The sequence below is a fragment of the Hemitrygon akajei genome, unplaced genomic scaffold (genome assembly GCF_048418815.1).
Source record: "Hemitrygon akajei unplaced genomic scaffold, sHemAka1.3 Scf000044, whole genome shotgun sequence".
NCBI classification, from domain to species: domain Eukaryota; kingdom Metazoa; phylum Chordata; class Chondrichthyes; order Myliobatiformes; family Dasyatidae; genus Hemitrygon; species Hemitrygon akajei.
The window spans coordinates 371246-384021 of NW_027331930.1; the positions used below are offsets into that span (position 1 = coordinate 371246).

The 12776-nt window shown below is 43.0% G+C and overlaps 1 protein-coding gene across 1 annotated transcript in view; it reads right to left on the reverse strand.

Moving 5' to 3' along the window:
* Positions 1 to 570: 570 nt before the first annotated feature.
* The window catches only part of LOC140720514 (uncharacterized), a 69679-nt gene continuing 57473 nt past the window's right edge, over positions 571 to 12776 (reverse strand). Inside the window, exons 4-6 of the mRNA XM_073035357.1 lie at positions 1498 to 1769; positions 1361 to 1415; positions 571 to 1110 (exon numbers count right to left, since the gene is read on the reverse strand). Coding sequence (XP_072891458.1) covers positions 571 to 1110; positions 1361 to 1415; positions 1498 to 1769 — 867 coding nt within the window. The remainder of the gene's footprint in view (positions 1111 to 1360; positions 1416 to 1497; positions 1770 to 12776) is intronic.

Below are 12776 nucleotides of genomic sequence, written 5' to 3' on the forward strand. Positions count from 1 at the left end.
CTCAGGATCATTCGGGAGCCTAAAGATACTATCAATGAAACATCTGAAGAGATGGCCACACCCAGAGTACAAGCTTCGGATAGGAGAAGCGTGACCACCAGCAGAGGTAAGGGTCATTAGGAAGACAGTGCAGGGCTGTCCTGTGGGCGTTCTCCTCAGCAGAACACCTTGTTGGATAGTTCTGGGTGGGTGGGGAGTTGACCCATTGGGGCATGGAGGCAACAGAAAGGCCGGCAACACTGTCCACTCTGACGCTTAACAGGGAAGTGTTACTTTAGGCCTTGTGGCAGTTATCGGAGATGATAGTTAGGGGAGAGATAGGAGATTCATTTGATGTGGACAGGATTTAAATTAGAACTGACATCTGCGTCACAGATCCAAACCGTTAAACTCCAGTCCCATTAAACGTGAACATTAGCTGAGGAATACCTCCCATGTCCAGTGACCAGAGTGCAGAACTGGGTTTGATAAACAGCAGCAATGATTGCCGAGTTCGGCACCAACAGTCACTTTTGAACTTGATTCAGTAACTGTGATGGTGAAATATCCAGCCTGTAGCCTGTCGCCTGTTTAAACAGTTTCCCCAGAGTGAACTCGGTAGTACGTCACAAGGTGGGATGACTGAGAGAATCTCTTCCCACATTGGGAGCAGGAGAATGGCCTTTCCCCAGTGTGGACTCGTCGGTGTGTCTGTAAGTCAGATGACTGACTGAATCTCTTTCCACATTCAGAACAGGCGAACAGTCTGTCCCCAGTGTGAACTCGTTGAAGCACCTTCAGTTGATATGACCGAATAAACCCTTTCCCACAGTCTGAGCAGGTGAACGGCCTCTCTCCAGTGTGACTTCGCTGATGTGTCTTCAGTTCAACTGACCGAGTAAAGGACTTCCCACAGTCTGAGCAGGTGAACGGCCTCTCTCCAGTGTGGACTCGCTGGTGCACCTGTAGGTCAGATAAATGAATGAATCTCTTCCCACATTCAGAACAGGAAAATGGCCTCTCCCCAGTGTGAATTCGCTGATGTACCATCACTTGAGATGACCGCGTAAATGCCTTCCCACAGTCTGAACAGGTGAACGGCCTCTCTCCAGTATGAACTCGTCGGTGGGCCTGTAGCCTGGATGAGTCAGTGAATTTCTTCCCAGTCTGAGCAGGTGAACGGCCTCTCCCCAGTATGAACTCGCCGGTGGGCCTGTAGCCTGGATGAGTCAGTGAATTTCTTCCCACAGTCTGAGCAGGTGAACGGCCTCTCCCCAGTATGAACTCGCCGGTGGGCCTGTAGCCTGGATGAGTCAGTGAATTTCTTCCCATAGTCTTAGCAGGTGAACGGCCTCTCCCCAGTGTGAACTCGCTGATGTACCTTCAGTACAGAAGACTGAGTGAATCCTTTCCCACAGACTGAGCAGGTGAACGGCCTCTCCCCAGTGTGAATTATCTGATGTACCTTCAGCACAGATGAATGAGTGAATCCTGTCCCAGACTGAGCAGGTGAACGGCCTCTCCCCAGTGTGAATTCGCTGATGATCCTTCAGTTGAGATGACCGAATAAACCCTTTCCCACAGTCTGAGCAGGTGAATGGCTTCTCCCCAGTGTGAACTGACTGGTGTCTCTGCAGTTGCGATGACTGAGTGAATCCCTTCCCACAGTCTGAGCAGGTGAATGGCTTCTCACCAGTGTGAACTCGCTGGTGTGTCAGTAGGCTGAATGACCGAGTGAATCCCATCCCACAATCAGCACAGGTGAATGACATCTTATCAGTGTGAACTCGCTGGTGAGCATGCAGGTCAGATGAGTGAGTGAAGAGTGAATCCCTTCCCACAGTTCTTTGTCAAGTCATAAGTCAAATGTCAGATGTAGTAAACCCCTTGCACAATCAATGTAGTTGAAGAACTGATCTCCAGTGAACAAATGCTGGCGTGTTCTCAGCTCCCCGGTTCCAGTGGATTTCAGTGAGTTACAACAGAAAACTTCATTTCAGACACAAAGCACTTTTCCAGCTGTGATGACATAATTCTTCATCTCCAAGGATCAACAGTGATAGATTGTTAAATATCTAGTAACTCCTTAAATATCTGGGCAGAAACAGCAAACTGACATGTTGTTCCGTTTAAAATTCCCGTACACAATTTTTGCCATTTCTAACCTGTAAAAAAGATTTACAAAAGACATCAATGAATGAAAGTCATCATTCAGAGAAGTTTTGGTCATCCACTTTGTTAGAAGCAATGAGAGTGCAGACTATTTTCTCAATGGAGAGGAAATAATGTTGAAGAGTATGAGAATATAAAAGCAAGGATGTGTTGTTGAGTATTTATAAAGTGTGGCCTCACTTGGACTGTTGAGAGCAGATTCAGGCCCCTTAAGTAGAACAGATGTGCTTACATTGCAGAGCGTTCAAAGGAAGTTTACAAAAATATTTCTGTAATTATAAGGTTTGCCAGATGAAGAACATTTGATGGCTCGGGGCCTCTACTCACAGGAGTTCAGAATAATGAAGGGGCCCTCATTGAAATTATCGAACATTGAAAAGTCTCGATAGAGTGGATGTGGAGAGTATGTTTACTTGAGTGGGGGAGTCTGAGACCAGAGGACACAGCCTCAAAATCGAGCTTTGTTCTTTCAGAATGGAGATGAGGAGGAATTTCTTTAACTGGAGTGTGGTGAATCTGTGGGATTTGTTGCTATGAGTTGCTCTGGAGGCCAAGTAATTGGGTATATTTTAGGGAAGAGGGTGATGGATTCTTGATTAGTCAGTAATGAAGGGATATGGGGAGAAGGTAGGCGAGTGGGGCTGAGAGGGAAATGGATCAGCTGTAATGAAATGGTGGAGCAGACTCGATGGGCCAAACGACCTCATCCTGCTCCTGTATCTGATGAATGTTCAGAGCCAATATATTATGAGATAATTTTAGTCTCCTTTCTGAGCTCTGACAGCACACTGTTACAGCGAGGATCAACCCAAGTTGGGGGAAGAACTCACCTTCTAACTGTTCATGGTGCCGGCAACTGGTCTGTCCATCTAATTCCCCAACAGTCTTCCTTTCTGTGTGAGAATGGGACATTCAATCTGTGACTTGGCCCAGTCTGATTCCTTCCATTAGTATTATTCTCTGTCCCATATTATTCTCAGCTGCGCAGTAACTGAAATGCTCCCACACAGAGAGCCTTTGTTGCTGCACAGCTGGTATTTTGTTTGTGGTATTATTTCAAGTTCTGGTCATGTACGACAGCACTACAAAGAGCATGTGATGTTACACGGCAAACCCTGGAGAGTTTCAAATTACTCTGCCCCTCCACAAAGGTGATTGACGGTGGAGAGCCCATCAGAGGCAATGCCAATGAACATGATGGGGAGGGCAGTCCTCGTTCACAATGGAGTGTGGCATATTTGTGATGAGAACGCTACAGGTCACTTGTTACCCAGGCCAAAGGTAATTGGTATCATTATGTACTCAAAGCGAATGGTTCTAAACATGTTCTCACAGGTAGAAAGGTCCAGATCAAGATGGAACAAAGGTGATTTCCACAAGGAATAAAACTGATGTATCCCTTCTTTTGATACAGTAAACATTGACATTTTCATTGAATGGAAGGTCAGCTCCTCAGTGTTCAGTGGTGCCTGAGTGATCCATCGACTCTGGACCTGAGTGAATTCAATGTCATACTTGCCTTTACAAGACGTACAGGTAGAAACAATCAGAAAAAAATGTACAATAGCCCTCTCAATTGCATTTCCAAAAATTACTCAAAAGTCCATCCTTCGATAAATATTTGCCTTTTCAATATGAAAAATATTGCTATTAAAACATCTTTATTTAACTGTACTTTCCTAATATAATCTTCCAAACCCAAACTGATTCCAGTGTTATTTAAGGCAGGGATTGCTAGGTATCTGAGTAGCCAGGGTATCAAAGGTCATGGTGAGAAGGCGGGGGGTTGGGACTGAATTGGAGAATGGATCAGCTCATGATAAAATGGCAGAGCAGACTCGATGGGCCGAATGACCGACTTCTGCTCCTTTGTCTTCTGCTCTTATTCTACCGTTCCAAATTCCCCTCTGATAAAAAGTGAAATTACCTCTTTTATCGAAAATATAATTCAAACACTCGATTACCATACATTCCACAAGTTTGCATAAATTAGACTTTAATGATATTGGTCTACAAGAAGGAGGATCAGACGGGGAGATCCAGGTTTTACAATGGGAACTAGTACAACCATTTTCCATGAGAAAAGTAGATGGCCAAACCTCCAAATACGATTCAGAAAATTAATATTTTCACAAAAGAAAATTACACACATCCCTGTTGAATCAAGAATTTCTACAAGTTCATGAAACATTTTATTCCCATTCACAACACTATACTCTGCCCCTTTCCTTATAAAACTGACAACACCACCCCTCTACCAACTAACCTGTCAAGCCAAACGACAATATAATCCTGCATAGGAATAAAATATTAAAATGTGCAGGTTTCCTGAACGGATATAACATCGGAAAGATCTGACAAATCAGACATAAACTGCTTAAAGTGTTGACCATGTAAAATCAGGCTTCTTGCATTTCACTTCAATATTTCAATCCCATTACATATCTTCACAAGTAGACTGGGATGCAGAAACTCCCACAAATCAGAGCTTCATTCACAGCTTCCCACATAACACTAGTTACACCAAGATACCTTTCTGCAGTTTTCACAATAATTTTAATTTCCTCAGCAGGATGAGATGTCTGATCAGTACAATTCACCACATTGGTTATAAACATCACAAACTTCATTTTATCCAGCAGTGAAGTATCTTTGGTGAGAGAACTGTGATGCCGGTATATATCCACTGACGTCACAGTCTGCTCTCTGACTGGGATCACTTTATCCAGTTTACCTGCTCTGCTTGCTGTACTTGTCCTTGAACTGGCCCTTCTGCTCACTGTGTTGTTCTGAACCAATTGAACTGGTCACTTCATGCCTTACTAAACCAATCCCTTCTGCCTACACAAGGAACACATCCCTCCATCCTCCTCACATTCACGTGGTATCTAATAGCCTCTATCACATCTGCCTCCACCACCACCCGATATTCACTCCACACACCCACCACTATGGGAATGAAAAACAAAACTTGAATCGCAAATCTCCTTTAAACATCCTGAGTCAGGTTTTTAACGTCATTGTCTTTTCTAGTTGTTTTGTTTTTCAACAGCAGCTGTGCAGAGAAAAGATACAAAATGCACTAAATTACAAAATACTTCAACAGTGCAAAAAGGACCAATGAGGATGTGTTCCCCCTTTCTCCTGAAGTTCATGCCCACTGGCATTGGACATTTCCTCCTTAGAGAAAAAATCCCAGCTGTTCACTCTGTCTGTGTCTCTCACATTCCTGTAAACGTCTGTCAGACCTCCCTCAGCCTCTGCCACTCCGGAGAAAATTACCCGAGATTGTCCAGTCTCACTTTATCCAGGCAGCATCATGTTAATCCTCTTCCACTCACCATCCGAAACCTCCGCGTTATTCCTGTATTCGAATACAATTCTCCAGATGTGGTTAAAGTAGAGATTTATACAACTGCAACATAACTGCCTGACAATGGAACCACTATCTGGGAGTTATGAACTCGGATTCCAAGATCCCCCTGTAGATCAACACAGTCCAATCTCGCCCCATGAATGTAACAGCAAAGAGATAATGCTGAGGCTTTATAAGACACGAGTCAGGCCGCACTTGGAGTATTGCCAACAGTGCTGGGCCCCACATCTCAGACAGGATGTGTTGTCATTGGAGAGAGTCCAGAGGAGGTTCAGAAAGACGATTTTGGGAATGAAGGGGTTAAAATATGAGGAGCACTTGGCAGCTTTGACCCTGTGCTCACTGGAACTCAGAAAAATGCGGGGGTATCTCATTGAAACCTACCGAATGTTGAAAGGACTGGATAAGGTGGATGTGGAGAAGGTATTTCCTGTGGTGGGGCACAGCCACAAAGTCGAGGGGCCACCTTTTCAAACAGAGGTAAGCAGCTTATTTTCTTTATTAGCCAAGGTGTATTGGATCTGTGGAATGCTCTGCCACAGACTGCGGTGGAGGCCGAGTGTGTGGGTATATTCAAGGCGGAAGTTGATCGTTTCCTGATCAGTCAGGGCATCAAACGATATGGCGGGAGGTCAGATATCTGGAATTGAGTGTGATCTGGGATCAGCCATGATGAAAAGGTTGCTGACTCAATGGGCTGAATGGCCTCATTCTGTTCCTATGCCTTATGGGCTTATGAACAGAAGCCCCCTCAATCATGATGAATCTGCTCTGCACTCTTCCAGCACAAAACATCCTTTGTACAGAATGCTAAGCGGAACTGAATGTAACTTTTCAAGAACGTTGTCAAGTCAGGCAGCATCTGTTGAGGGGAATAGAGTCGATGGTTGGGACAGAACCCCTCCCTTACGGCACTAACACAGGCCCTTCGGCCCAACCTTTCCATGCTGTCCTCCTGTCCATTTAAACTAATCTCTCTGCCTGTCTTTGACACAGAACACAGAAATCTACAGCACATTACAGGCTCTTCAGCCCACAATGTGGTACCGACCATGTAACCTACTCTAGAGACTGCCTAGGATTTCCTGATCGTATATCCCTCTATGTTTCTAAGCTCCATGAACCTATCTAAGAATCTCTTAAAATATCCTATTGTATCCACCTCCACCATCGCTGCAGGCAGTGCATTCCATGCACCCACCACTCTCTGTGTAAGAAACTTACCCCTGACATTCCCTCTGTACCGACTTCCAAGCAGCTTAAAACTACGTCCCCTCGTGTTAGTCACTTCAAGCCTGGGAAAATGCCTCTGGCTATCCACATGGTCAAAGCCTCTCATCATCTTATACACCTCTATCAGGTCACCTCTCATCCTCCGTCACTCCAAGAAGGAAAGGCCAAGTTCACTCAATCTATTCTCATAAGACATGCTCTCCAATCCAAGAGCAACATCCTTGTAAATCTACTCTACACTCTCTATAGTATCCACATCCTTCCTGTAGTGAGGCCACCAGAACTGAACACAGGACTCCCAAGTGGGGTCCAACTAAGCCCACAGCCCTGCCGTGTTGGGGTACAATTACTTATGTACAGGTTAGGAGAAATATAGCTCCAACATTTCCTCACAGCTCTTGAACTCAATCCCACGGTTGATGAAGGTCATCACACCAGACACCTTCCTAACAATACTACCAACTTCCACACAGTGTTCAAATTTGATCTGCAGAAATGAATCTCTTCTTCTGTGTTGAACTCCATCTGCCACTTCCCAATTCTGCATCCGAGAGCATCTGCTCAGAAATAGATTGCTGAGCCTCTGGCTAGGATCATTATGTCCTCATTGTCCACGGGAATGGTACCAGAGGACTGGAGGGAGGCGAAAGTTGTCCTCTTGTTCAAAAAAGGTAGTAGGGATTGTCCGGATAATTATAGACCATTGGTGGGAAAGCTGTTGGAAAAGATTCACAAAGATAGGATATATTGGCATTTAGAGAATCATGGTCTGATCAGTGACAGTCAGCATGGCTTTCTGAAGGGCAGATCGTGTCTAACAAACCTGATGGAGTTCTTTGAGGAGGTGACCAGGTATATACATGAGGGTAGTGCAGTGGATGTGATCTACATGCATTTTAGTAATGCATTTGATAAGGTTCCACACTGTAGGCTTATTCAGAAAGTCAGAAGGCATGGGATCCAGGGATGTTTGACCAGGTGAATTCAGAATTGGCTTGCCTGCAGAAAGCAGAGAGTTCTGGTGGACGGAGTACATTCGGATTGGAGGGTTGTGACAACTAGACAGATATATGGAGGAATTTAAGCTTAGGGAGGCAGAGTTTAAGGGCCGGCTCAACATTTGGGGCCGAAGGGTCTGAACTGAGCTGTATTGTTCTATGTTCTATCTATTTCTTGCTGGAATCTCTCTTTTAATTTATTTTTTTATTGAAGGCACGACACAGTACAGAAAACGTAATGCATTACATTTTCCTCCATTTTGCTTTTATACCTTACCCCTAAACAACACCACTACGTCATCAGTGAGGCCTTCTGGGAGTTGTAGTCATTCTCCTCGCTCGCTCCCTGTCAAAGCATGTTTCGTCAGCCACCACAGACGTCACCGAAACAGACCCACCGAGGCGCGAAGGGGAATCACACCCGTCCTTGTGGGCGCCGAGGCCGGCGACAGCGACAGAAGCGAATCGCTGATCTCCGCCATGGCGATGGAGCGGAAGAGGGGCTGATCATCGGCCGATTTTCTCCAGCCTATCGTAGCACAGACTTAACACTGACCCCTGCTGTCACTGGCTGCAGTGCATGTCGATCAAATGGGAACTCAGAGGGTGATTAGTTTATGTGAACGTCAGTCAGCCTTCCTGTCTTTATGAGTTTGGATTTGGATTTCTAACGGGACAGGAAGCAAATTGGGAGAAATGTGAGTTTTTATGTGATGGTGCATCAGTCTCCGAGTGACATTATTAACAGTAAAAGGGAAAAGGCCGTGGTGAGGAAGGAGGCGAATTACTGGAGGCTATATGGAGATAGTATTGGAACGGATATCAAACTTGGAATTGTTTGGGATATGATTTAGAAAATGGGGGGGGGGGGGGATTTGTAGGGATCATAATATTTCCAGTGTTGATTAATGACGGCAAGATTGCTACTAAAACAGGGAAGGTTGTGTTACTGGCTGGGTCATTTGCTGAGATTCACAATCAGGACAATTTAAGTGAAGAAATTAAACAATGTAGGGATATATTTTCCGGTGAATACCCTGATGTGCTGGTTTTCAGCTGTAGCAATGATAGTATCAATGATGGAGAGATTTCTTTTTATGAATTTAAGATGTCTATTAATAATGCAGGTCAGGTGTCCCCAGGAAAGAGTGATATTTGAAATTGTATTTGTTTATGATTCTCTTTTATGAAAATATTAAATGTTTGAATTGTGCATCTACTTCCCTCATGGAATATGGAAATAGTAGTGCCTATTCTAAAACCTGGCAGATCCCTATTTGATCCTTCTAGTTAAGGGCCTATATCGTGAATGTCTCATTTATGTAAACTTATGGAATATATATAACTCAAGTGCTTGAGTTATATTTTGGAAAGAGTGGTGATAAAGTGTTTTATTGAGTGGATTTTGGAAGGGCGAAATGACATTAGATTCAGTTTTAGGTTTGGAAGATGATATTCGGAAAGCACAATTAAATAAAGATGTTGTAATAGCAGTATTTCTTGATACTGAAAAGGGAAATGATGTGGAAGAAAGGACTTTTGATTAAATTAGGAGTGAGGGGGACATTGTATAATTTTTCTGAGTTTTTTATCTGGACGGACTGTCCAAGTACCGGTCGGCATGTTATGTTTGTGTTTCTATGAGATAGAGAATGGGATCCCACAAGGCAGTATTTGTAGCCCTTCATTATTTAATATTATGATTAATGATATTTTCTCTGAGATGGGAAAATGGGATACCCTGGATAAATCACAATATACAGATGATGTAGCTTCATAGATTAGAGGTATTGATAGTAATTTACAATTAATAGGTCAAACAGTGGGCAGATTGATGAGGATTTTAAGCTTTCAGTCGTTAAAACACATTACGTGGTTTACAAACAGCATTAATAGACTTGCAGTTGATTTTAAATTATATGATCAATGTCTTGAGGAAGTGTCAGTGGTAAGATTTCTCAGTATGTGGATGGATAATAAGCTGACGTGGAAGCACCTATCAGTAAAATAATTGATATATGTAAAGGAGCTTGAAATCTCCTCAGACATCTATGTGGGTATTCTTGGGTGCAACATGAAAATCTTTGTTGACCAATTATATTTGTTTAATTTGATCTGTTCTTGATTATGTCTGTGTGGCTTATGGATCAGCTTCATCTTCAAATTAAAAATGTTTGTATGTGATACAATTACAGACTTTAAGATAGTGTTCTGGTGCGGTAATGTTGTCTCCTGTTTTGGCTTTACTGATTGCAATGGGACAAATGCCCTCAAAGTAACAGAGGTTCAAGTTGATGTCAACATACTGGATTAATTTGCGGGGGCAAGGAAATGATCATCCTGTTAAAGGTGTGCTGGAGGATGGTTGGGGACATCACAAGAAGAGTGTTTTTTGTTTTGGGTGGCTGGGTTATCACGCTGGGAATATGGGTGTATTTGATGATACAATATGTCCCACTGTAGCTTTCTCTGTAACCCCACCTTGTTTTTTCCAATGACTTCAGTTGATTTTAGGTTACACGATCGGATTCGGTTCTGCCTGAGAGTCTGTTGGTTCATCGGTATATTAATGAAAGTTATTATCATACAGTAACCATTTTCACAGAGGAATCAAAAGATAAGTTAACTGGGGATGTTGGTGTGGCTGTTTTTGTGTGCCTGAATTGTAGGTAATGATAAAGAAATGACTTATAGTCATTTATCAGCATAAAAAGCAGAATTCTTTCCCAACAGTATAGGCTTACAGTGGGTGGAGGAAATTGGTCCTTATAATATGCTCAGAATACATTTCGGTTTTGATGATTCTTAAACAGGTCATTCTGGCAGTAGGTCAGATTGACTGTTGGAAACTTGTCAAACGGTATTTCATATATAAAGTTTGATTTATATGTCTGCACATTATGGGCCCTGAACATCACACTGTTGAGGGAAATGATGATGTTGACTGTTTAGCAACAAAAGCTGTTACATGTTAAGCTGTGGATATAGACATTACAATTAGCAAATTAGAAGCTAAAGGGTTGGTAGTGTTAAGAATTAGGGGCTTATGGCAAGACGTAGGATAATGGACATAAGGACAGACACCTTTACAGAATACATAAACCTGTTGGGTTTATAGAAGAAGGGCTTAAAACAAGGGAAGGAATGATATTCACATGACTTAGAAATGTCCACACTATGCTTAATTATGCCTTGTAACTAATCGGAAAACTTCATTCTGTGTCGTGTGCATTTTATCATTATGAAACTGTCGAAACACATACTATTTCAATGTGAAGCATACAAGGCTGAAGAAAAATCAAATGCAGTCTTCAGTACAATCTTTGCGAGGGTAGATAGTTTTCAGATAAAAACTATTATATTATGGGACTGACTTTAAATCAATTCACAGTTTGAGCTGGAAAAGGCATGTAATAATTGTGTTAAACCTAAGGAAATGACATATAGGGTAGCAAAGGTGAGTGGGATGTTGGATTATTGGGATGCTCTTAAAATCCAACAAAAGGCAACGAAAAAAGGCATAAGAATGGTCAAGACGAAATATGAGGGCAAACTGGCCAGTAATATAAATCAGGATACTAAAAGTTTAGTTTTCAGTTACATGAAGAGTGAAAGGGAGATGAGAGTTGATACTGGACCACTGGAAAATGATGCTGGTGAAGTAGTAATGGGGGACAAAGAAATGGCAGATGAACTTAATGAACAATCTTCACTGTCTTTTCCAGTCAGCACCTTGTCCCACTTAACCTGTCTCATTACGGGTAGACTTTAGGACCCGGGGGAGCTCAGGACCCGCCGCCCGCAGCTGCTGCTGAATCCCCGGTGTTTCTGTTCAGTTGACGGATGCGGTGAACGAGTTAAAATTAATCGATCGACAATTCTCATGTCGTGTTTATTTCACTCCATAGAACACTACAACACAGAAAACAGGCCATTTGGCGCTTTTAGTCTGTGCGGAAACTTTATTCCGCTCGTCCCATTGACCTGAACCCAGTCCGTGTCCCATCCTTGTACCTATCCAATTTAATCTTAGAACTTAAGAGTGATCCCGCATTTAGCACGTCAGATGGCAGCTCGTTCCACACTCCCACCACTCTCTGAGTGAAGAAGTTCCTCCTAATGTTCCCCCTAAAGCTTACCCCTTTCACCCTAAAACCATGTCCTCTCGTATTTATCGTTCCTAATCTAAATGGAAAGAACCTACTCGCATTTACTGTCTTTACCCCTCATAATTTTGTAAACCTCTATCAAATCTCCCCTCATTCTTCTACGCTTCAAGGAATAAAGTCCTAACCTGTTCAATCTTTCCCTGTAACTCGACTCCTGAAGACCTGGTAACATCCTAGTAAATCTCTGCACTCTTTCAATCTCTCCAACCTCTCCATGGATACCTCATGTCTGAACTTTCTGAACTAACCTCCCATGTGGGACCTTGTCAAAGGCCTTACTAAAGTTCATGTAGACAACATCCACAGCCTTTCCTTCATCTACTTTCTTGGTCACCTCCTCGAAAAACTCTACAACATTCATTAAACACGATCTACCATGCACAAAGCCATACTGACTATCCTTAATCAGCCCTTGGCTGTCCAAATATTTGTAAATCCGATCTCTCTGAACGTCTTACAATAATTTACATACTACTGATGTCAGGCTCACTGGCCTATAATTACCTGGTTTACTACTGGAGCCTTTTTTAAACAACGGAATAACATGAGCTACCCTCCAATCCTCCGGCACTGCACCCGTGGCTGAGGACATTTTAAATATTTCTGTCAGGGCCCCTGCAATTTCTACACTAGTCTCTCTCAAGTTCCGAGGAAATATCAAGTCAGGCCCGGGGAATTTATCTACCTTTATGCGCTGTAAGGCAACAAGCACCTCCTCCTCTTTAATCTATAAATGTTCCATGACACTACTGCTTGTTTCCCTTCCTTCCATATACACTATGCCAGTTTCCTGAGTAAATACTGATGCAAAAAAACTGTTTAAGATCTCCCCCATCTCGTGAGGCTCCA